Source organism: Lagopus muta, chromosome 15 (genome assembly GCF_023343835.1).
Source record: "Lagopus muta isolate bLagMut1 chromosome 15, bLagMut1 primary, whole genome shotgun sequence".
Taxonomy (NCBI): domain Eukaryota; kingdom Metazoa; phylum Chordata; class Aves; order Galliformes; family Phasianidae; genus Lagopus; species Lagopus muta.
This window is the reverse complement of record NC_064447.1, coordinates 10,554,659-10,576,524: the sequence shown is the minus strand read 5'-3', so window position 1 is coordinate 10,576,524 and position 21,866 is coordinate 10,554,659. Positions and strand designations below refer to the sequence as shown.

The 21,866-nt window shown below is 49.9% G+C and overlaps 3 protein-coding genes across 13 annotated transcripts in view; 1 reads left to right on the top strand and 2 right to left on the bottom strand.

Annotated features, from left to right (window-relative positions):
- The window catches only part of LOC125700997 (myosin phosphatase Rho interacting protein), a 61,986-nt gene extending 55,848 nt beyond the window's left edge, over positions 1–6,138 (top strand). For all 9 annotated transcript variants that reach the window (XM_048962417.1, XM_048962416.1, XM_048962412.1 and 6 more), the window contains one exon: positions 1,450–6,138. In XM_048962417.1, the coding sequence (XP_048818374.1) occupies positions 1,450–1,521 (72 nt within the window). In that variant the 3' untranslated portion in view covers positions 1,522–6,138. The remainder of the gene's footprint in view (positions 1–1,449) is intronic.
- PLD6 (phospholipase D family member 6) lies at positions 2,191–8,352 on the bottom strand. The gene is made up of 2 exons (XM_048962419.1): positions 7,959–8,352; positions 2,191–7,558 (listed from the first exon to the last, which is right to left on the bottom strand). The coding sequence occupies exons 1-2, from the start codon at positions 8,350–8,352 to the stop codon at positions 7,320–7,322; spliced, it is 633 nt and encodes a 210-aa protein (XP_048818376.1). The 3' UTR covers positions 2,191–7,319.
- FLCN (folliculin) lies at positions 7,444–20,653 on the bottom strand. 3 transcript variants are annotated; one of them, XR_007380133.1, is made up of 14 exons: positions 20,369–20,653; positions 19,368–19,647; positions 18,389–18,535; positions 17,500–17,721; positions 16,873–17,033; positions 16,220–16,311; positions 15,317–15,507; positions 14,061–14,174; positions 13,591–13,714; positions 13,150–13,281; positions 11,579–11,684; positions 9,849–10,803; positions 8,714–8,875; positions 7,444–7,558 (listed from the first exon to the last, which is right to left on the bottom strand). XR_007380133.1 is itself a non-coding variant. In XM_048962418.1 (12 exons), the coding sequence occupies exons 2-12, from the start codon at positions 19,614–19,616 to the stop codon at positions 10,602–10,604; spliced, it is 1,740 nt and encodes a 579-aa protein (XP_048818375.1). In that variant the 5' UTR covers positions 19,617–19,647; positions 20,369–20,653; the 3' UTR covers positions 9,128–10,601. The 3 variants fall into 3 exon arrangements, 1 of the variants encoding a protein (XP_048818375.1); XR_007380134.1 differs by lacking the exons at positions 7,444–7,558; positions 8,714–8,875 and adding an exon at positions 8,885–9,110; XM_048962418.1 differs by lacking the exons at positions 7,444–7,558; positions 8,714–8,875 and having other exon boundaries at positions 9,128–10,803.
- Positions 20,654–21,866: the final 1,213 nt, after the last annotated feature.

The window sequence follows — 21,866 nt, the reverse complement described above, 5'->3', positions numbered from 1 at the left end:
TGAGGAACTGGAGCAGTAGTTAATTTTCCTGGCCCACGGTAAAGGCTCAGGTTAGGGAATGATGAAGGGATAGCTGGAGAGCCTCAGGGGCTCTGGTGGAAGATCCCCTATCACAGGCTTCACCCTGCATTACTCTCCCCTCATCAGTAGCTCACATTTCATTGTGAAATCCCTAAGGGCTGAATTTGCTGGAATCTGTACCGTGAGGCGGAACAGCCTAATGGCTTCTGGTGTCTGGTTCCATATAATTAGAAATCGAATGTGCAAACTGGAATGCATGGGTTGCTGCTCATTTAAACAGCCCAAAGCTGACTTTCTGCAGGAAGGGCATGCTCAGACTTGGGTCCCGAGAGGCTCTGCTGTCAATTGGAAAGGAAGAATGCACTGTGTGAATGCAAAGCATTGCGATGCTTCGTTTCCATGCTGCTCCCTGATGCTGTTCTGTATTTGGAGCATGGGGGAGGAATATTAAAAACAGTGATTATGAGAATGAGCACAGCTTCTTAGCACTGTGTCCTGCCTTGATAAACCCATGGTGAGCAAAACATGGCTCAGAAGTGCAAACTCAGTGATGACCAGGCAGTGCGGTCGAGGAAATAGAGCAAGAGCCCCCTCTTGGTGGTTACCCATTAGTAGAAGGGTTTCCATGTGGGTCTGTGCCTGCTGGAGCTGCCATGTGCTGCAGAGTGGGTTGGTTGCAAGATGAGTGGTAAGGCTGCTGCAATTCTTGTGTTGTATCACCAGGAAATGGCAGGAGGATGGAGGGAGGGCTGACTGCCAGCCCTGTGTGGCTCCCTGGAGTGACTGCAGGTTAAATCTGTCCTATCAGGGCCAGATTTGTTTGCTGATAGGACTGCACCCCTCATATAACTCCTCTGCATTTCCAAGCTCAAGCAACAGCAGATTGTATTAACAGTGTTGCTGAAAGCTGGCAAGGCAGGGTTTGGTTGAATAGCTGCATTGAATCTGGATGCTGAATCTGCCATCACATCCTGCTGGACCCAAAGAAGTGAGCCCTGTGTCACCCCCTGTGGCAGGAAGGTTAGGGCTGGGGGATGAGAGGTGGCATTGGCACTGGTGACAAAATGCAGTTCTCAGGGCTGCTTGAGCGAAGTGCACAGGTGGAGCAGAGCCTGCCCCATGCTGCAGCCCTGCAGGTATATGGCAGTGAGTCCTGGTCCCTGCGGGCTGTGGGATCGCGTCCCACCTGGAGCTCACCCCATTTCCAGCAGCATTAACCTCACTCATCTGCTTTGGTCCATACCCAGTTAACCTGCACTCTCAGCTCTCTCCAGGCACCGTAACCACACCCCACGGCTGCTGTCTCCTCCAGCATGCCCCACTAATCTCTCTGGGATGGCCTCCCCCCCTGCTGCCCACATCCCCCCATCCGTGTGCCCCCTGCCGCCCGCCCCATCCCACCTCTGTCTGTCTTTTTCTCCCTCCCAGAGCCTGAAGGAAGGCCTGACCGTGCAAGAACGCCTGAAGCTTTTTGAATCCAGGGACTTGAAGAACGACTAGCTCTCCCCGCTCCGCTTCACCACGCGCACCTCTCGGCTTGAGGCAGCACAGCACCAGCACCGTTCGTCCCACGCCGCTCACCGCCGTCCTCGCTGACGTTTGGCCCCACAGCTCCCTCACCACCCCCCTTTTCCCCGCTTGTGAGACGCTTCTGAGACTCTTGAGAGGGAGAGGAAGGGATTGGGCTGTGGGTTTTGTGGGTTATTATTATTATTATTATTATTTTTTTCCCCTCTTCAGCGCTTTGTAGGAGAACCCTTCCTTTACTGTAAACCATTACACTAAGTGTCAGTATTAAGGCTCAGTAGCCTGTGAATAAGCTAGCTCCGTCGTACCAACGGCTTGGTATGCACGCAGGGCTGGGTGGCGGGGGCCATCCCTCTTACTACTGTCACGAGCCCCCAGTGCTCAGAGCACACCGGGAGCTTCATTTGCCGTTGATTGCGTCGACTGCATCACTTGCACCTGCAATAGGGGAAAGCCTGTGGGATGCTGCCGGGGTGCCTGGAGGAGCCACGCCTGGCTGGCAGAGGACACAGTGCCCGGGCACCAGCATTGGGTAGGGGCTGCTGTGGGCACCTGGTGCGCAGGGGAGGGGGGGAAGCGTTCCTGGGGCCGAGCTGTGAGGTCACTTCTTGCCTCTCCTAGATCCAGCCCAGCACTGGTTCGTTGTTTTTTTTTTTGCTGTTACTCCCTTCCTCTCATTGAGTCCCGTGTACGTTAGGGTCTGTGCGCATGTGAAACTCCCTTTTCCTAGTCCAAGGAAAGTAGAGTAGAAAGTAGAGCCAATATTGACTGAAAATGCACAGTGCTCAATGCATATAATGCTCCTTTTTTATCAGCTTCTTGAACTCAACTCTTCCTGTCAGCAGGGCAGCTCCTATTTTAATTCGTTTATCTTTTCCTGAAATAAAAGTCTGAAAACCAGCCTGTGTTTCAGACCTGCTCAGTCACAGCAGCTTCTGTATGCGGAGCAGGCGGTGCCACGAGGTCCATAGGTGAGTGCAGAGCTCGGTGGTGGCTGCAGGAGCATCTCCACATGCTTCGTGCACCTACACAGCCCCAGCTGTGTGTGGGGTGAATCATTGCCCCATTGCTCCCCAGTCTGACATGGCAGCATCACTTTGGATTTCGGGAGATTTTTAGGTGGAGCTGAGCTGATTCTTGACTTCTCTGTGCTCACCTGAGGTGGAAGCAGGTGTGTTGAGTCTCTTTGGGCATGGTGTGTGGCCAGCTGGGAGGTCCATCTGCAAGGATAGAGCTCTCGCTGACTGCTCCAGCAGTGCCACCAGGCATACAGAGATGTTCTGCGCTGCGCCTCCGTACCTGGCTGTGTGTGGGAATCCTGGAGATGGCAGCAGGGATCCTCAGCCCCTCGGATATGAAGGCTCTTCCCTCTCCAGCAGGTGTCCGCCCTCTCAGATGTTCTGCTGTGCAGCCTCACCCCAACCTGAGCTCACCGTAGTGTTCTCCATCATCCAAGCACTGGAGGAGCCTTGGTAGCCCAAGCCTGGAAGAGGAACTTGGTGATCAGGTGTGTGCACAGGGCCTCTGCCAGCATCTTGTGTGACTGCAGGCTGGGTTTGGTGGCTCTGGCTTGCACAGGCTTTGCTCTGCTCTTGGGATGCTTCCTTGCCCCGTGATCTCCTGGCACATGGAGCGAGGATGGTACATGGCATCATCACTGTCACCACTCATCTCTCCCAAGGCTGCACTGGATACAGGAGAATGCCTTCCTCCTCTCAAGAAGCACAGCAGGACTTTGTCTTTCTCAGCCACCTGAGCAGAATGTGCTGATCTCCCTCTTGCTATGTGGACTCCAACCATTCTTATGTTCCCCTGGAAAGCCTTGCTTTACTTTGCTGACTTTGTTATTTTAACCACGAGCACCACAAGGGCCACAGCTTGCTATTTCACTGCACAGCACGTGGGAGCTGTGCAGGATGGGCACTGACTGATGCCACTGAGCACTGTAACTCCCTAAGAGAGGATGCTGCCTGCTGCACATGTGGTTGTACCCAGCTCTGGCTGTCATGCCTGGTGTCGGAGAACCATCTGCTTTCTTTGCCCAAATGGATGCTTTCACCCTTATTCCTTAAGGCAGAGAATGGTGGATGTGGTGCAGCTACGTGGGTGCTGCAGGAGGTGTAACCCAGTGCAGGGAGACCAGTGCCAAATGGACTGACCACAGCTTTTGGCTCAGCACACATCATTGTGTTCGTGTGGTTTGTGAAAACAGGTGACGAAGGGCTAAAAGGTGCTGCAGTGGAGATGGAATTGGGATTTGCTGGGGTTACTGCTATTGGGGAAGCTTGACTTAATGCACAGCTGCTCCAGCCCTTCAGGGGGCTGATGGAAATGCCCTTCCCTGAGTTCTAAAATACCATGAAGCAAATAGGGGATGCTGTACCTTCCTGCAGCAGCACCATCTGCTGGGGGTGAGCATCCCTTAAATGGGAACAAAACAGGAGCACCGCACAGCTGCACAGCAGGAGCAGCCTGGGGCAGGGCCTGGGCTCTCCCCTGGCCTCTCTCCAAAGCTGGTGGCAGCCCTCAGCCTCAGAGAGAGAGAGGGGAAGGGCAGCTCCACCGGACAGTGGGGAATGGGGTGATGACTGTGGAGAGAACAAAGCTGGCCAGAAAGGTGATGGCAGTGAGCCGGGGTTGTCCCGCTGCTTCTCTCCTGCTCTGGGCATCATTCATCCTCTTGCCACTGAAGTGACACAGCTGCAGGTGCAGACAGTGCCTGTAAGAGATACTAGGACTTATTTTCATCTTCTGCATAAAATCCTCCCGCCCTCAGCACTGTAGCACAGCTCACAGCTGCTGCATTTCTGTGCTGCCGACGCAGAGCTGTTTGCTGCGACCACTTATGCACACAGCACGGCTTGCTTTGCCTTTCCTCTTCCCCATCCTCTTTTTTAAAAGCAAAAACGCTTTGTTACTCTCTTTTGAACGTAAATAATTTAAAAGCTGTATAGTATTCCAAGTACGCAATGTAAATATTTGTGACTCAGAAATCAGCAGAGGGCTCTCGTTTGTGACAGCGTTACGGTTTTGATGTCACTGGCCGGGTGAGAGCCGTCACCCCCTGCCTGCCTGCCCCGACGGGCTCTGCTTTGCACTGTTAGAAGTAGCTTCTCACACCTTTTCTGCTGCCCTACCCTTGAGTTTCGATGATGCCTGTCTGAAGAATGCACACGGTTGGTTTGAGAACTGTAACTTTACTGCGCCGTAAACTTTTTTCTACCCTTGAACTGAATGGCTCCACCACGGAGCAGAGCAAAGCAGCGCATGCAGTGCTGCATTTGGGCTGTGTGCAGGTGCTGTGCAAGGCAGCAGGGGTTCTGCCAGGAAGGACAGCTCATCCTGCATGGACACACAGCCTGCAGCACATCACTGCCCAAATGCTGAGTGCACCAGCGCACAGTGCTGCACGCAGCCCCACAGCAAGGGATGCAGAAATGCAGTGAGTGAGGACGGGGCAGGGAGGGGAGGCTCACCTCACAGCTGCAGCTTTGAGACAACCGAAAGAAGGCAGGGGTGCGGAAGCTGCTGGCAGAAACCTGATAAGCCCATCAAGGTGGTAGCAGCTGAAGGCAGCCAGCTGGCCGTGAGCTGGCAAGTAATTAGTGCAATTATAAACAATTGTTTTCTCATTCTTCCTTCTTTACACATTGACAGTGCACAGGATGTGACAAGAACACTAACTCTATGTTCTAAACCAGAGAGAGCAAAGTAAGTTGCAAGATGCTAAAGGTGATGGCAGGTAGGAGATAGATCAGAGCGCACAGCCCTTGACCCTTTCCTGGGACCTGGCGATGTGGATGGCTCCAGATTGTAAAGAATCAGTTATTTGAAGGGATAAAGATTCGGGGAGAGAGAAAGGAATGCTGCAAGTCTTTGGGTGGCATCAGCAGCGGTCAGCACTGGTGGTGCACAGCATAAGCCACAGCCCAAACCGCAGCCATGGGACTCCTGCGTTGCAACACATGGTGCATCTGCCTTTGTACTGAGAGCTCTGTGCTCCTAATGGAAACGATGAGGGGCTGTGAGCAGGAGCTGAGCACAAGATTACGTGCCCAGACGCAGCATCCGGCCCCCCCACTAACCTGCATTTGGCAGCAGCGATGCTGCAGCATGCACACAGCACCTGTGCAGGTGGGGACACTGCTGCTGGCAAACCTGCGGCTGGAGCCCAGCACAGGAGGCCAGGGAGCACAGGAGGCCAGGGAGCACAGCCGTGCTGCAGCTCTGGCTGTATGCAGCCCCAAGGGCCTCTCTTGCATCAGATCCATCCAGGAAACGATGCATCGCACGTGATTCCATTCCCTCTGCCAGGGGCTCCCGCTTCTCTGTGTGCACGAGTTCCTCGCCTCTTCCCTCCTCCTCTCTTCCACTCCTGTTTTATTCACTGCTTTTCGAGGAATCTCTGTTCCTGGTAACTGTTCTCTGTAATAGAAACATCACTTTTTTGTCACTGTATTTATTCCTTACACAGCCGTGTGCGTCATGCTAGGTTCCCATGGATGTAGCTGATCATTTTTATTTTGTAAATATAATTACCTAACTTTACGTAAACGATATCCTAATAAACTATTTTTGCACCACCCTTTGCATGCTGTCAGTGCAGCCTATGTTTGTTCCAACGACGAAACGACGCAAAGAAAGCAGGAGGCAGAGCCTGAACGGGGTGAACTGTCTGCTTTTATAGTTACATTTCACAAAGAAAACACAACAAGTATAATTTTAACAATAAAATATTTAAAGGAGCATATATTTAAACCTGCTGAACCAGACTTAGTACAGAATAAACTGCCTCAGCTCCTCCCCCAGCTGCTACATCACAGATATAATGCATGGTTTTGTCTCCCCACACCCACGCCAACTCTCTCCAACACAACAAAACAAACCCTCAATCCGATGGTGTTACCCCCACATCCTAAACAACACCCTATGGATCTCCAGGAACTTGTAGTGATTTGGATCTCGGAACCAAGCAACCCACCAGTGCAAAACACTCCAGGTGACGTGGAGTTTGTCTGAGAAAGTGGCACGTTAACACTGCGAGGTGCAGCATTTGTAGGGAGCAGTTTAAGCTCTAACTGGATCAGCACACAGCTGCACTAAAAGTTGCAGGCAATGCTGCAAGTTACACTGCAGCTGCAGTTGCTCTTCAGACGAGGCCAACTGTGCCCACAGAACAGCTTCAGTTCTTTCTGGGGACTCCCTGCACTGCACTGCAGGAAGATGAGCTGGCACTGCTATCTGCTCTCACACGTTGACACTGGAACTCTAACCTCAAACCAGAGGAAACTCATACCCAAACCAAAACTTCCTATTTCCCGGATTTCCTTTCACAAACTGTCAATAATTCACGCAAACAAAAGAACAACCACAGTGACATCTCCACCTACACAGCCCCCAGTTTTGCTGCAGCCCTCACAATCCTCCTTTCAGGGTACAGCTCCATCCCACAGCACCACGAGCTGGAGAACGCCCAGCTCCCTGCACAAGTCCTGAGCGCAGCTCAAACCTCACCTCCCCCATTGCAGGGCACAGCCACCAGCCTGCCCACAACACCGTTGCTCGTGTCCTCACAGAGCCCATCAGCTGGGTCATCACTGCTCGTTTAGCACACGAGGCACCTGTGGCAGTTTAGGGTAGAGAGCACTTCAGCTCAGGAGGAACTTAACGAAATTACAACCAGATGGGTAATACATCGATGGCTATAGATAATAATAAACCCCCCGAGTGCCATCTGTTCCACGCCCCTCCAGCTCAGGGAAGCCACTTAATCATTTTCTTTGGGAAAAAAACGTGTAGTTGCTAGGGTTGCACTCTTCCCAAATCCTTTCAAACTCATCCAGAAAAGGCTGCACGTACTCTGTGTCCTCCATGATCACCACGTTCTCCTGGTTGCTATGGATGGCCTCCATGGTCCAGTTGAGGGAGCCCGTGATGAGCAGCTTCTTGTCCACGATGGCAAACTTGTGGTGCATGAAGGCCGCATCGTGGTTGTGACGCACCTGGATCCCTACAACGACACGACAAGGACGTGATGGGCAGGGATGGCACCCAGCCCCTCAGCAACGCGAGCCACAAAGGCAGCACCCAGAGAAGTGCCACCAAAGGGAAACGATGAGGGGCTGCAAGGAGCTGAGCACAAGATACGTGCCCAGACACAGCACCCAGCCTAACCTGCATCTGGCAGCAGCAATGCCGCAGCATGCACACGGTGCACTGCAGCTGGGCACAGTGCTGCTGGCAAACCTGCAGCTGGAGCCCAGCACGGGACACCGGGGAGCACGGCCGTGCTACAGCTGTGTGCAGCCCTAAGGGTCCCTCTCGCATCAGATCCATCCAGGAAACGACGCATCGCATTCCCACCAAGCGAGTGCCACCGGCTGGGCCCGGCACAGGCAAACACAGCTCACCCAGCAGCCGCAGCACGCCGATCTGCGAGCCCCTCAGCGCCATGTACTGCGAGTCCGTCACGACGCGGACGCGGACGCCGCGGCGGTGCAGGACGCAGACGGCCCGGCCCAGCTCGGGGCTGGAGAAGGCGAAGAGGCAGAGCTCGAGGGAGCGGCGGGCGGCCAGCAGACGCCGCAGGAGGCGGCTGAGAGAGCAGTCCGAGCGCGGCAGCGGGCACGGGCACGGCGCGGGGCGGCCGTCGCGGCTCTCCGCCTCGGCCAGCAGCTCCTCGGTGCAGCAGGGCCGCGACGGGAAGAAGAGCACCTCGCGCACCGCCCGGCGCCGCCGCCGCGCCGCCAGCAGCCAGGCCAGCCCCAGCCCGATCCCCAGCCCCAGCGCCAGGCCCGCCCGCATCGCCGCGGCCCCGCGCCGAGCCGAGCCTGGCAGCACGCGGCCCGCGCCTGGAAGCGGCCGGCCTGAAGGCGACCGCGAGCGCTCTGGGCGCGTGCCGAGTGACGGCAACAGCAGCAGCCGCAGCTGCGGGAACTCACTGCACAGCACGCACAGCCCGGCCGGCCCGCGCGCGCCTCCGGAGCGCGTCCACGCGCCGCTCCGTTCGCTCGGCAGCGGCCAGCTGGGGTTCGCGGACTCGGGCGGCTGCCGCCTTCCTTCGTGCAGCCGTGCGGGAGCCCATTGGGGAGCGGCCGGGAGCGCCGCCTGCACCTCCCTGCCCGCTGCGATGGAAGGGCGGCATGAAGCCTGAGCTTGGGCTCACCTTTTTTCGCACGCAAACACGGCCGTAGGCAGGAACCGAGGGTTACGCGGCTTTAATGCTTGGAGGAACGATGCTTTAGAAAGCAGGCGGCTCAGCTGTCAGAACATCTGAACGCCACACGGCTGGCCTGCTGTTGCACAGCTCTGGACTGAACGAGAACAGCTTCGAAGCAGAAAAATTACTTGATCACATGTAAGGTAGCCACAAGAACAAGCACCAACCTTGTACTTGAGATCCTGACTCACTAGTCCATGCTTTTCTATTTGCTGCTGCCATTTTTGTTTCCCTATCAGTGGACTCTATCCCATTTATTACTCAAAGTTTCCTTTCCTGTGGCTTGTGTACCTTTTCTCCCTCATTTCCTTATTGACGATGGGAAAACGCCTTTCTCGGAACCCTGAAATTAAATAACTGGTTCATTAACAGGGTAATGCATTTTTTTTTCTAAGTATGTTTGCTGTTTGAATATCCTGTCCTTATGTCCAGCCAAGCATTGTCAATTAACGTAGCAGTAGCTCTTGTTCCACTCATGTAACAAACATTAAAGTTAAGAGGCTGTTAAATGCTGCACATTAGATCTGGGCTAAGGTGCAGGAACTTGTGAATCAACTGCTGCTTCCCCCAACCCCAACACACACACACTTAAATCAAGACAAAATGAGGCTTTGTCCATTTTATAAAAATAGCTCTTAATGAGATTTAATGTCTGTCTCCATTTTACAGATGTTCCAGACAAAAGCAACCTGCATATTTCATACAGAACAGAACTGGTTACAAGTTGGAACACCGGCTCTGAGCTCCATTCTTGTCCCAATGAGAGCAGTAGGTCACCTGGGTCAAACCTGCCTCCAGCTGGAAACAAACAGCTGTGGTAATGTCAAGTTTTCCCAAGAATGATCCAGGACAAAAACGCCATGACTTCACAACAGAAACAGTGATTCCTTACAATGCAGTTAAGGAATGTCTGTTTAGGTCATATAAAAACTGCACCAACGTTGTCTTGAACTATTAAGCATTCAAAATGGCTACTATAGAGTTATATAAGAAGGGAGCACCTACAGGTTGGATCTGCTTAACTTAATTAGGTAGCTAGAAAACTATTTCTGAAGACAAAAGAACACACCAGAGGCCTTACCCTGGAGAGGTAATCTTCATGATTTGGAAGGTTTGCAACACAGGCAAAACAAGGTGTTGTACCCTCAGGAGGGGCGAGCAGACTGCATTTTGAGACTTGTAGTATTACAATCCTCCCTCCCAGCCAGGATTTCCAAAGCAAATGCTGAAACTGTCTCAAGTCAAGACATAAATAAATAGAAGCGGAGTGACGGGACTCCAACAGGATCCTCCTGACTTTTGCTACAGCAGAAAATAGTCTCTTCATAAATCTGAGTGGTTTTAAATAATTTACACGTGATCCATACCCTGTGACATCACTTATTTTTTGGTTCTTGGTCTCTCAGACATTTAGGAGCTGTATGTGAGATTCAGAGAGGTTAGCTACATCCATTCCAGGAGTTCTGGATGCTGTCACAGGTCTCTGAGTCTTGCCAATGAAATCTAAAACTGATTAAGCACCATAATGCCTTAGGATGACAGCACGGGATTTTAATTACTTCACGCTGATTCTTTGTGTTGCTGTATCTTAGTCTTGAGCGTGCAGGTCTAGGTTTAGAGTTTCAGGACAGACAGCAGCAGTGTTTATTAGCACTTATTAGTCCAGTCTCACAGCAATTAGAAAAGACTCAAGTGACTCTTCAAGTTAGTTTGAGGACCATTAGAATAGCGATGAGGTTTCACTGTCCTCCTAATGCACATGCTGCAGGCTCAGCAGTGGTAACTTGGGGTTCCCTGCAATTATCTGAAGGCAGCAAGTGAGGTTGGGCACCCTTTAGTTCCGAGACTCCGAGGACGTCGGGCTGCGAACTGTTGACATCAGGTGGGACTTGTATGTCTTGCTCAGGCCAGTCATCCAGAACTTCAGAAGCTTGACGTTGTCCTCCTCTGCAGCTCCCAGAATGCTCAACAGTTTCTGGGTATCTTCCTTGGGTCTGCTGTCCACTTTGGTGAATTTAAAGAGGACCTTCACTTTACTGCAGGAAAAAGGAACTCCTGTCACCACTACAATTCACTCGTGTGCATCAAACAGGCAGTGAGCACTAACTGCAACTTCTCTCAGCACCTACTGCAACTCACATTAATAAAAGTCTCAGCAGTATTCCACAGAGACTATTCTCCAGCTTTCAACAAAGGAAGTGGGGGAAGAAGGGCACAAGGGAGATCAGTTAAGGGGAATTAATCATTTTCATTAGTAATACATGCGCTCCTACTCTTCTTCATTCTTGTTAGAAGTAAAATAATCAGCTCTGACAACTGGGAATCTCCCTGGGAGGCTCATCACTGCCCATCTGGCCTTGAGATAACTTCTCAACATGGTGACATTCTGTGAATTATTTCACATGACTGTTTGGTCTTCCTCTCTAACTACCTGCATCTTTGAAACGTGCTGCCTGCAGGCACAGCCATGACATCTGTTTGGCACGTTCCCTGCACTGGAACACAGGGTTCATCGACAGGCTTATATGTTTGCATTCCTAATCCTCATCATGTGTGTAAGGCTGACAAGTATTGTCACGTAGGTGAACTCCAGATGCAAGAACTGAAGCGTAAAGGTTAAGAACTGCTGAAAGCCAAAGAAGAGAGGATCAAAGCAGAATTCTGACACTCTCATCTCCCATGAGTAAAGCTGACTGCTCTCAAGACTGAAGTAGAAGTTATCTGACTACAAGTTTGCCCTGTGCTCTAGTGTAACCATTCCAGGATTCATGCCAAAGCTGTTTCTCTGACTGCAGCAGGAGCAGTACTTACTTCATCCACTCCTCTTTCAGGCAAACAAGGCACTGATCCACAACATCTACAGAAAGGTTCTGGTTGGTCAGAGCAGCTTCGATCTTGTTCAAGATTGTAGGACCAACTGCAAGATCAGAAAGAAGGGAAATGGTGAGAAACAGGATTTGCAATCAATAGGTGGTAACTGACAGCTTTGCTGGTAATACCAAGGACTGACCCATTTATCCTGAGTACCTGCTGGAATTACAGGTGAATACCTGTTTGTTCCACCTCTTAGTCTGTTACAGAGTCCTGGTTTGCACTCATTTCTCACCAGTACTTTGACCTGGTGCATCAATGCAGTTTCTTTCTATATGCAGAAAGCTGAAGCATTAATAACAGCACAGCCAGTTTCAGCACAGAACATTGTCTCTGAACTCATCACACCAAATTCCTGCTCAAGTCAGGAAGAAATCTACCTGTTCTAGAAGGTGAAAGAACAGGCTTCCACAGCCTGCCTTCATTTCACATGTTTTTAGAGGCTATAAAAGATCATTCCACTAATACACCTCTGATCAAAGATGCAACGTTGAATTCTGTACAGGATCCTGGGACATGCACACAGGTTCAGGGGCCCTTGTTTATAAGGCTCACCTTTAAAATGAAGTTACAATGAGCTCTATCAATAGCTCAGTACATATGCAAAGCTATGAAAAACCTTCATGCTGTTTATTATATACGTGCATATGTATAAATAAAAATATACATTAAAAAGCTAACCAACCTGAGGCATTCCTTTCCTGGACAATTTATAGTATTCCCCAGGAGTTTATTTTCCCAGTTCTCTATTGCCTAGTAAGCATGATGCTGTGATTAATAGCCTGTCTTGGACAATTTTTGTCCTGAAGCTCCTAGACATGCCATTATCAGATAGAAAATAGCTATAATTATATACATTGGACCTACAGCAGCTGCTGGAGCTCAGAAATAACTCTGCAGAGGGAGTGAATCTTTGCTTTACACTGTACCTGAATGTTCAGTGGACAGAGTTAACCACCTGTCTGTGTCTTTTGAGACAGACAACGATGCCAATGTGTTTAAGTTTGGACTTCCAGAAAATAGGAGATGGGTTGGACCTGACCAGAATCACAGCGACTTGCAAGTGCTCAAAGTCACTGAACAAAGCAGGTAAAGAAAGGTCTGCCACTTCTGTATCAGTCATATCAGTCCATCAGGTGGAGTGTGGGGCACGACGAGCAACACCACAGTCCTTACACGTTTAGCAGCTTAAACCAGAGACATTCAAACTGAACTGCTGAGTAATTCAGGATAAAAAGTGCCTGTCATAGTTTTCAAAAGAATTTCCCTACAATTGCTACTGAATCCATGTTACAGAATTTGTTTCCCATTCCTGAGGATTAATAAGCAAAACACTGATCTGCTAAACAGACCATGGTAGACATAACCTAAACAGCTGTAAATTCTCAGCCCCTGTCCTAGAGAGGTTTGGCCTTCTACTCTGACTTCCTTAAAGGCCAGCACATGAACGGCATAAATAATGGTTAAAGATCAGGATTCTTATTTTATTCTTCAGGGTCCAAAGCACCCACCTCGATCTGCTGCAACAGGACTGCCACTGGTGACAACAAACTCATACTTGTTGAGGGACTGCTCATCTTCAAGCAGAGTTGGGTAGAGAGTGGAGCGGGTAGCAGCGCGAACTTCCACGAGGACTGCAAACTCTAGAGCAACAGGAACCCAAAACAACATTATCTATAATGGCCCAGATTCTAAAGCACAGCTGCAAACTCTGCTCCAAAAACCCACAGTTCTGTCAGCTCACAACACTTGGTCAGTAGGAACAGGACTGTCAGCTGTGGTGCTGTTAGTGCTTACAATAGGGACACGCTTTCAACAACTGATCAGGCAGGGATATGGGGAAGAGAAGTGGTGAAGACTGAAGTTCATGCAGCATTTTTAGACTCTCTGATAATTCTGTCATGAAAAATATCAACACCCCTTTAACAGAATACGAGATGGAGAGTTCTTACCGGATGACAATATGTGGGATGGGATTTGGACATGTGGGCTGAGCCCTAAGAAGTTACACCGATACGCCTCTTCATACTGATCGCTGTAGGGGATGATCCGCACACAACCAACAGGCAGCATGGTCTAAAGAAAGAAGGAAACTTGCTGAGAGAACCAGTGGATATAAATCAGCAAAGCAACTTTCAAGACCAGCCAAGAATCGGAGGACTGCTGATGGAAATATTCTGCTGATCAGAAGGGGAGAGGGGGGATCAGGAATATCTCACTCAGCTTGAAAGAAAGACTGTACAGTTGCTATCTATGGACAACCACAAAATCCAAAGGTTGAACTTTCTTCTCCCCTCAAAATCATGTAATTTACAACACATTTTCCAGAAAATGACACATTAGAGGCAGGTTATTATGAAAGCTGGACCTCTCAAACATATGTAAAAACAAGCAGCCAAGAAAAAAAGGAAAAGGTCTCTACCCGTAGCACATCAAAAGCAGACTGGACAAGATCCATGTCTCGAGCTTTCCAGATGACCTGGTTCCCCATCAGAACATGCCAAGCCAGCATGCGGAATGCTGAAGCCCCAAGAACCTGAAAATGAAACCAAACTGCCCTGTTAGAAAACACACCACAGAGGAAACTGTCTGGAACCAAAGAGCAGGACATGGAGATTTAGCAAACTGTGTGCTGACAGCAGTTCAAAACCAAGTACCAAGATTCAGTATTTCTCTGTCAGGTGCTAAAGATGTCAGACTCATGCAAAGTAATTTTTACCCCCTCTTACAGTCTCAAGAATAAACAGCAGCAAAGTACCACCTTGCCAACGTGCCAAGCAATGATCTGAGCCAGTATCGAGTCCAGTAAGAGCACAGCTCAATTTGTACACTCTCTCAAATCCTTCAGCTCTCTGGCAATATGACACGAATCAGCCTGCTTCTTGGCCTAGTCAGTGGTTGTCAAGATAAATACAGGCCTGCTTGGAATGGAACTGAATGACTTCTATTAGGAGATAACTTTCACCCATTTCTCTGATCTGTGTTATGTTCATAACAGTGATTCTGGCATGAAAGATGTAACAATTTCCTTAGATAAGCCTCTGAAAGTGGCTAAAAGTTGCAATATGGTGTATTTTAATAGCTTCTAGCATTCCAAATTAGGAGAAAGGAGAACAAGTAGCAGATAAAGAGATATAGCAGGTAAAAAACATAGGAGCTACTTGTCAAGAGCATCCAGGAAAACAAGCTGGTGCAAAATTAACTGTGGGTCTTAAGCACAAAGCCTTCTTCCTCAGAGTAGCTGGAAGCACTGGTGACAAGCTAAATCCACACAGACTGAACCATTTGTTCTGTTGCTCCCTTTTTTTCTTTCTTTTTTCCTGAAACACTTTTGTTGTAAGCAAACAATGCTTAGCTTTGAACATGCTGCATAACCTCTGCATTTACTGACACTGCTTTTGGGAAGGACAGAAGTGCAGAACTTGAGAGAAATCACATGATCCCATCCACATGACAGATGATTGCAAGAGGCTCAGGACAAGCAGAGCATGACCTCAGAGACAGCCAGAATCTCAGAAATGCAGTTAACACTGTTACTGCTATGTAGGCACTGCCTTGAACAAGAAACAAATGCAAACTGCAGGAAGAAAATGTATCCTTGTCAAAATACAGTATTGGAAGAATGAGAAACTATTAGCTTGTGAATTCAGAATCAAAGTAAACTCGTTCCCCTCTCACCTGCCTCATATGCCTGAGAGAGCGGAAGATGGACAGCCTTCTGTGAGCTACATTCCACCTGCTGCAATCCGGCATCAGGGACGTTTCAGGAGAGCACTTAGAGAGCTCCTGCCCTTCTGCAACATCTGGCTGGGAAGAAGGCTTCTCTTCTTCCTCAGATCCATCCCAGCCTTCTGACTCTTCTTGGAGGTCTAGCAAACAAACAGACAAAACAACCTGAGTTCCCATTAAAATTGCTGCTATCTAGGATTGGGAATTGCCTGAGAAGTGCCTACACAAACTACAGATAACTTTTTGGCTGTATGTGGAGAGAGAGCATTTGGAACACAGTAACTGAAAACAACAGTAAAGTTTTGCACCTCAGATATAAAATCACCATTGGAAGGCCAACAAGGAACGTTCATCTTTTACAGAACAAAAGGTTGCATCCCCCAACCAGCTGTGCGTCCTCTGTGCTTGCTTTAAGGGTCACTGCCACAGCTTTTGCAGATTCTTTTCTAAATGGAGTAATAAAATCATTAAATATGAGAAGAATTTAAAATTCTTTAATTATAGAAATTTGGTAGGACAAAAGAGCAAGAAGAAAGCTCCATATTTTGACTGCAAATTCCTCTGGCTATGGAGATTAATTGGGAAGGCCAGCCCAGAGAACAATAATGACAATGATGCAATGTTACTACAAAACAATAAACAACGTAAGTGTATGCAGAGAGCCTACAATGCCAAAGGCCTTGATTTCACATTCCTGGCAGTCACAGGAAAGCACATCAGCTGCTGCAGGGCTACCATTAAGGTGAAGTCCAAGACAGACAGTTGCACTTACTATGCTGGCAAAAGGTTTTGGTGTTTTACCAGTCACAGCATTCTTAGAGGATCTTCCAGCTCTGGAAACTCTGACCTCACCTGCAAGTTTTTCCATCTGAACAAGGGTGTCTTCAGTTGGAGCTCCCTCCAGAAGTTTTTCTGTGAGTCGGCTGCCACAAGCTTTCAGAAGCCTGGAGACATTGAAAAAACAAGAGGAGGCAGCATTTATTAAGCCTGCTTGCTAAGTGACACAATTTAGAAAGCAATCTGTGTAACAAAATATTCAACCATTAACCAATACGTGTTTCTTACTGACACACCTACGTGTTCCTCTGTCCCAGGTACCAGTGCATCTTACAGCTGCAGCTGCACAAGGCCTTTCAGTGACTGAGCAACACATCTATCCCCATCCAAGTCACATGCCACCACTGCATCCCTCTCTGTGGCATCTTTCCATCTGATGAGCAAACACACTGAGGTCTGGGAGTGTCTTTTCTTGCATTTTTCCTTACTTTCCCTTGTACTTCAGTTTTTCCATAAGGAGCTTTACTTCACAGCAACAAGAATTACTTCTGTCCTAAAGCTACTGTGAGGCTTTCTGAGCTTAGCTTCCTCTAATTCAGAGTCTACTTTGCAAAGTCCCCCTTACTGCATCAAGAGAAACAACCCAAACATTCCCACCCTTTAAAAAAAAATAAACAGCAACATCTTCTTAGTGAAGGCCTAGAAGCTAGGAACACAAGTGGCATTACCAAGCAAAGGAAGTGTGCAAACATGCCCACAGGTTCTCGTCGTTGGTCAGCGATGTCAAGGAGCGGGCTGCGTTGCCATTGCGCTGGTGCAGGAAGGGGGTGAATGCTGTGTTCATCCGCTGGGCTCGCTGAGGGCACCCAAACTGCTCTGCTTCAAACACCTGCAGCACAGGAGGAGGACAGTTGACAGCCTGATAGAGTGCTGACAGGAAACTAACATCACCAAAACGCTAAGGAACAGCCACTGGTGAAAGGGGTGCATCAAACACAGTCACTCAGATGCACTGCAAATAACAAGGGAAGGAAAAAACACCTCATTCTTAGGTTGATTAACATTATCACTGAGTAACACAGCCGCTCCCAAAACGTTGCCCTTCACTACTTTGGGTACTTAAATCCTAACGGAGCTATCGTGTGGCAGTTTGGAGTCTGAAAATCACCACAGATGGCTTCAGAGGACAAAGGAGGCCTGTCCCCTCTCTCCTATACACCCAGATACACACTGCCCTTTTATTCCTTAAAGACCAACCTGACTGCAGTGAGCAAGAGCAGCTTTTGCACTAAGATGCAAAGAACCTCACACTGCTGTATCAATGCTGAGCCAAAAGGACTCACACACTGACCCACCTTCAGTGCTTTGCCCTGAAGCTCATCGATGATGCCTCTGATTTTTCCCAACAAGAAAGGCCATGAGTTGATGAGGTAAATCCGGTCCATCATGATAGTGATGATGCTGTACCAGCGCTGGAAACCTCGGGCCAGGCTGTCTTTGATAAAGAAGGTGTGGCTGAACACAAAACCATGCTGTTCATCTCCAAAAAATATAGGCCCTTCACGTCCTGGGCAGACCTGAATGGAAGGGACACACAGACCAAACAAGCTCAGCTTCGTGAGTAATGAACTGCAGAACTAAAGCTTGCTGCTATTTAACAGACATTTGATGAATAAAACAAGATTGTTTTTTTAGGCTGCTATCCAAAACCTGTGGTCAAGCAGACCTCTACAAACATAATAAAGCCTTCAATTTAACTTTATTTCATAGGTTTAGCTCAATTCAGCTACAGAATTGTGGAGAAATCACAAGAAATTGCTGATCCTGGCACACAAACACTAGCCTGCAAGGCTCTCCCTCCATTTATATGAGATGCTGAATGTTGGCGGTCTGTAAAGGCCAATTATTTCTCAATACAAAGCAACAGATGCCAGCATTTTTACACAAACAATTTCTCAGTTTATATTAAAAACACACAAACAAGAATCAACCAGCAATAAATGCACAGGAGTGAAAATAAGAAAAACTTTTACACCTCAGAAATCAAGAGGAAAGCATCGCCCAGGCTATCAAAGATCACCCTTAAAAATTCCCACCAACCCCAGAACAAACAGACTTCACATCTTTCTTTCCACCTCCGTTCCCTCCTTCTTCCAGACCGTACAGTGCAGCAAAGCAGCACGTTGGATTTGAAGCAGTGTGTGAGGCCCTGAACAGGATTTCCTCCTGGACTGCCAGAGTTACCTCACAGCTCAGACTGCGGACGCAGGCCTGGCGCACAATGCTGAACAGCTGGGGATGGTTGGGGTGTTGGTGACTGACATACTTGATGGAAGTCTCCTTGTCATGGCTGACAAATCCAGGATGTCCTCCTGCAAGAGAGCGGCAACCCTGAAGACAGAAAAGCAAATCCAAGCATAAATGAACACGCAGATGGCCGAGGTCTCCAACTGCCTCTGCATTTTCCCTTCTTAACGTAGCGTGACATTATTTACACACACAGATATCAACTCAGGCATTCAGACCGCGAGCAATTTGAGTCAGGATCAGCACTCGAACTCAGATCCTCAAATTGCACTCTGTGCAACATATTTTCTACGCCAGTTTTCCACTCGTTAATTTGATGGTGATGGCTCTGCAAGCACTACAAGTCAGTTAACAGCACCTGTATAACCAACTGGCCAACAAAAGCACTGGCCATCACCTAAAGGAAAGCAAATAACTCAGATCAAGTAGCTCAGATCAAGGGCTAATAGTAGCCACACTAAAGAACAACTGAGAACGTAGATTTTCTCTACCATTTTAATAGCTTTGAGAGGTTTATTTTTTTCAGTGCTTTTTTCATTTTTTTTTGACATTGCTGCTAAAGATTACTATTATTACTATTAATCAGTGTCAGAACCTGGTCTAATGAAGCAAAAAACCCTTGAAGTCTGAGGGAAGCATTTATCACACGTGAAAATCACAGACATAAGGCTTAAAAAGACCTCAACAAAGGATCTCGCCAAAGTCTATTTGCTTAATATCAGTTCCTTCAATTTCTGCCATGGGTCACTGCAGTTTGTAAGGACTTTTTTAGTACCTTCAGTTACATGAATGTATAGGAGTAGTTCACGTGTGTTTTTCCTTCCTCCTAAACACAGCAATTTGAACCGGAGAATCCAAGAGCCCTTTAGTAAAGCAAAGAAGCACCGATGGTCTGTGTACAGGTATTCACACTTGCCTCACACATGTCTGACTTCTTTGGCCCCGGACTGCTGGAGTCAGCACTAGCACCTTCAGCTGGGCTGTGTGAGCGGATCCTGCTGCTCATCTGGATGCCTCCTTCCTCCTCTTCCGCTTGCTCATTCTGGCCAGAGATATCCCCGCTGCCTGCGCCTTGAGGGAGCGGTGAGTGTAGGACCTCAGTGCAAAAGAGGGTGCGGGGACCGTGGAGCTCACAAAAATGGCAGAGGGCAACAATAGCATTCATAGCGAGAGCTCAGCACATCCGTCAGGGTCTCCTGCAGATGAGCGATAAAATATATATATATATATATAAATATCTACTGGTGACCATAACAGCTGTCAGAACAACTCCTGGGCCTGCTGGGTGTCAATGCTGATCTATGTCCTCCCAAGAGCTGCTCAGCCAGAGCGTCCACACAATTCCACCCCGCGGTGTGCTCATATCTCAGGCTTTGACAGGACAGGCCCAGAGCACGACAATCACCCAGCATTTAGACACCTCAGACTTTGCTGGGATGGGACCAGGCAGAACCAGCGCTTCTGTGCTCAGCCATCCTTAAAGACCTCCACGCAAATTTGCCTTGGCCAAACTGATGGAATGGCTGAGGTGAGAAAGGACCTCAGAGCTCATCCAGCCCCACCCCTGCCACGGGCTGGCTGCCCTCCCAGCTCGGGCTGCCCAAGGCTCACCCACGGCCTCGGGCACCTCCAGGGATGGGCACCCACCGCTCCGGGAGCCGTGCCAGCGCCTCACTGCCCTCTGAGCAAAGGATTTCTCCCTTGCATCTAACCCAAACCTCCCCTCTTCCAGCCTAAAGCCGTTCCCCCTCGTTCTAGGCCTATAGGCCCGCCAGGCGCTGCGTGCCCAACCCGGCACCCCGGTTGCCCCCCGGCCGGGCCCGGCCCCGGCCCCGCTCAACGCCCGGTTCCCTCAGCCCCAACCCAACCCCAGCTCACCCCCTGCCCACCCCCAGCTCCGCTCCCCTTCCCACTCACCGCGGCTCCGGGCTCCCCGCCCCGGCCCGTCCCGTGGCTGCGGGCAGCTGACACACGCTGACCGCCGGCCCGTACCATCCCACCGGGCCGATGGGGGGTGGCTGGGGAGGAGAGCGGGCAGCTCCGCGCTGCTCAACGGCCGCCGAGGAGTGGGACGAGGATAGAGACAAAGCGGGACGAGGACGCAGCTGCCGGCCGGACGCGGGCGGGCTGCCAACGAAGCTCTCGGTGCCCTCTTCCCCCCCGCAGAAGCGGCAATGACCGCGGCCCGCACCGCCCTGTCACGGGGCTGGGCGCAGCCACTGCTCGGAGCGCAATGGGGGGACAAGAGAAGCGTCTGCCGACCCTCCTTCCTTCCCACGCTATGCCCCAAACTACCGCCGGACCGAGCACAGCAGATTCGAACATTCGACATCCAGGGCCCGTGTCTTGGCCGCCGCCTGCGCTCTCGGCCGGACGCTGAGGGCAGAGCGGGGTTGCTCTTCCCCCCCCAATTCCCCGCCAAGTGGTGCGGTCCGCGTCGCGGTCACGTGACCGCCAGCCACGGGGAGGGCGGGCAGGAAGGGGCGGGGCGGCCGTGCGCCTGCGCAGTGCGATCAACCCGGCGCTGAGGGGCGCCGCCTTCTGAGGGCGCTGAACTTGGGAAGCGGGAGGGGGGAGGGGAGTAACGTGCATCTGCCTTTAGCGGCAGCTGGAAGCGCACACGGGTAGCTCCGATCCGACAAAGGGAGCAGACACCTCACCTGTCTTAAAAGTAACACTGTGCTACGATGTTGGTCCTCTGTTGAGCATCTCCAGCAATGCCCCAAGGGCTCAAGGTCTGGAAAAGGACAAAACAGCCCCTCGACCTGGAACCTTTGGTGCTTTCCAGTCTCAAAATAAGCAACTGCTGGATTTCTCCACCAACCTTTTTACAATAGGGATGATCTCTAAGATTCAAGTCCTAAAGGCCCTTGCATTACAACAAAGTCATTCTGCAGAGCACATCTGGTAATACTGCAGGGCAATTGAACCCTGAGAAGCAGCAGCCAGCGCTGCTAACAATACAGCACAGCTCTGGGTACCAGAGCCACGTGTGGACTAAAAGTTGACCTTCTGCTGAAGAAAACAATACTCAGCTGGTCAGATCACAACACAAAGATCAGCTCTGAACTGAACTGATAAAAGCCTGCAAATGTCTGATCCAAAGTCCATCTGATCCCAGAGCCAGTGCTGGCCAAGGGCCCGTAGCAGCACTTTCCAAGAAGACAGACTGTGGGCACAAAAATAAAACTGCTTGTTCTACTCGTTGAGAGCTCTGAGAAGCCACCAGAGCAGTTCCTGAGCACAGAGCAGTGCTGGACACGGACACCTAGCAGCCTCCTGCTGCCAGCCACAATCATGTCCCGAGAACCAACAAGAACAAAAGACCCCCCCAAAAAAACCTAGAGAAAAAACGCAAATACAAAAGCCCTACCATCTCATTCTTTCAGGCCAACCATTTAAGACAAACTAAGAA

Excerpts from the sequence above, each read along its gene's own strand:
- PLD6 (XM_048962419.1), bottom strand. The coding sequence starts at position 8,352 with ATGCGGGCGGGCCTGGCGCTGGGGCTGGGGATCGGGCTGGGGCTGGCC. Across the intron at positions 7,559-7,958 it reads CGGCGTGCTGCGGCTGCTGG|GGATCCAGGTGCGTCACAAC; the intron begins GTGAGCTGTGTT and ends GTGTCGTTGTAG.
- FLCN (XM_048962418.1), bottom strand. The coding sequence starts at position 19,616 with ATGAATGCTATTGTTGCCCTCTGCCATTTTTGTGAGCTCCACGGTCCC. Across the intron at positions 16,312-16,872 it reads TTGCACACTTCCTTTGCTTG|GCTTCTGAAAGCTTGTGGCA; the intron begins GTAATGCCACTT and ends CAATGTCTCCAG. Across the intron at positions 13,282-13,590 it reads ATCCCACATATTGTCATCCG|AGTTTGCAGTCCTCGTGGAA; the intron begins GTAAGAACTCTC and ends CTGTTGCTCTAG.